The 2,050-nt window shown below is 35.1% G+C and overlaps 1 protein-coding gene across 1 annotated transcript in view; it reads right to left on the minus strand.

The window, feature by feature from the left end:
• LOC9298473 overlaps positions 1-1,996 on the minus strand; it is a 2,614-nt gene extending 618 nt beyond the window's left edge. Inside the window, 9 exon segments of the mRNA XM_021031294.1 lie at positions 1-121; positions 208-331; positions 427-611; positions 694-823; positions 906-990; positions 1,072-1,196; positions 1,286-1,382; positions 1,466-1,730; positions 1,833-1,996. The exon segment at positions 1-121 is cut by the window's left edge and continues 618 nt beyond it. Coding sequence (XP_020886953.1) covers positions 1-121; positions 208-331; positions 427-611; positions 694-823; positions 906-990; positions 1,072-1,196; positions 1,286-1,382; positions 1,466-1,730; positions 1,833-1,979 — 1,279 coding nt within the window. The 5' untranslated portion in view covers positions 1,980-1,996.
• Positions 1,997-2,050: the final 54 nt, after the last annotated feature.

Genomic DNA, 2,050 nt, shown 5'->3' on the forward strand with positions numbered 1-2,050 from the left:
CAGAAACTTTGTATTCATCATTTCCTCTTGAGATATTATCTTGCTCAACACAAAGAGCAAACTGGTATGTTTTACCAATGATGTTTTTCACAACATCAGGGAGTGGCATGGGATCATCAAGCTGCATTTAATAGTATACAGGAAGGGTAGCATATATTTACCAAAAAGTAAATAAAACGAAATGTAATGAATACAATTAGAAAATACCTCTTCAGTTGTGGGATCCACGAGATCACAAGCTGGAATACCTATGATTTGTTCAACAAAACTATCAAACAACATAAGTTTGCTCTCCCCTGTGTTATCCATAACGTCTAGATGCAGCCAGTACCTATGCAATTAAGAATTATATTCAATATAAATATAAATTTATGGTAGAATATGATAAAAGTAAAGGCAGATACCAAATAGTATAGCAACAATTACCTTGCTTCAACAGAAGATACGTTTGTATTACATTTATCACACCTCCAAATTATCTTCTTGGCACCAGAGCTAAGAAGTTTATTGCTTTTGAGAACTTTTCTGTTACATTTGATGTGGGCAAAATAATACCAGGACCAGTCCAAGTCAATTGACAAAATGGTACAGATGAGCTTGACCTTTTCAACCTTAGAACAGATGAAGGAGTCAGCTAAATTAGCTAACTAAGATAAAAATTATAAAAGACAACAAATATTAAATCTGTGATACCTCGAGAGAGGCCTTTAGCTCAGCAATAGTCTTCCTTGGGAATTGTTTGGATCTCTCTTCACGCACCTTGAGAGGCTGGAATCTAGGCTTAGGTTCCATTATTGTCAATGCAAGTCCATCAGAAGGAAGCCTGAGAAACGCAGAATTAGTTAGTTTTCGTAATTTATATTTAGATATATAAAGAGACAGTTAGATGAAAATACAACACTCACATTTGCCTAAAATCATCCACCTCTGTCAAGACAGGGTTGATCAAAACGTCAGAAGCATCAAAAGAGTTTGAAATACTTCTGATTTCTGAAAAACAGAATGGTTTTCAATCAGTAACAATAATTTACGTAATATATGGAGTTATCCGACAAATATGTCATGGAATACCTTTGTAATGGCACAACTTAGCCCACCGGATCAAACAAATGACCTGTCCCCCAATAGAATCTTTTGACACTTTGCTAATTTGATCAGCAAATCTTCCCCACAGTGAACATGGTAGACGGTTATCGCTAAAGATAGAAATTCAAAATCAAAAGTAAATATGATCAAAATAAACTCTAAAGAATGACTTATTATAGATATTATATAAAACACTTACTCAGTGTCTCTTAGTTGGAAATCAATCTTCTTGGTAGGCTTGCCTTTGACATCCACGCTTTGGATTTCCCCAACATTCACCAGTTGGCCAATGATATCTATAGCAAAGGTAAAACACATTATTTAGTACAATATACATGTACAAAAACTCAAAAAAAAGTAAGCTTTTAAAAAAACTCACCAACCAACTTGTTTTGATCTAAGGTACCACTTAGTACTGAATTAAAAGGAACTAAATCTAGCCAAATCGATTCTGAAATCTTCTCAGAGGGGGAGATGACAGTAGAGTACTCAAATACAATTCTGTAGTTATGAGTTGTTGGTCGATACATTCCTGTTGCCTTCTTCACTGAAAACTCGTCAAATATTCTCCACTCTCCTTTCGTGATATTCCTTTGCAACTTCTGGAGGTGTTCTTTCTTAATTCCTGCTTGAATCTTGTTACCCTGCGTTTATAAGAAATAAATGGTAAACCAATCTACTAACATAAATACTTAAAACAGTTTGCTAAACACTTATTCATTGTTGACAAACAAAATCCTACTTACATCAGCATCAACCAAGACCATTTCAAAAGACATCCCAGCACCCTGAGTATAATGATTCCACGTATGCAGAATCTTAGCTTGAATACGCCAGGAAGTCTTGAAAGGTTTCAAGTCTTTGATAGGAGTGTAGGGACTGACAATGGCCATTTTGAAGGGTTTTGTTTCGTGTACTAAGGTGATTTTGTGAGAATGCACTAAAGCAGTCTCGTAGTTAATTC

Source organism: Arabidopsis lyrata (genome assembly GCF_000004255.2).
Source record: "Arabidopsis lyrata subsp. lyrata unplaced genomic scaffold ARALYscaffold_564, whole genome shotgun sequence".
NCBI classification, from domain to species: domain Eukaryota; kingdom Viridiplantae; phylum Streptophyta; class Magnoliopsida; order Brassicales; family Brassicaceae; genus Arabidopsis; species Arabidopsis lyrata.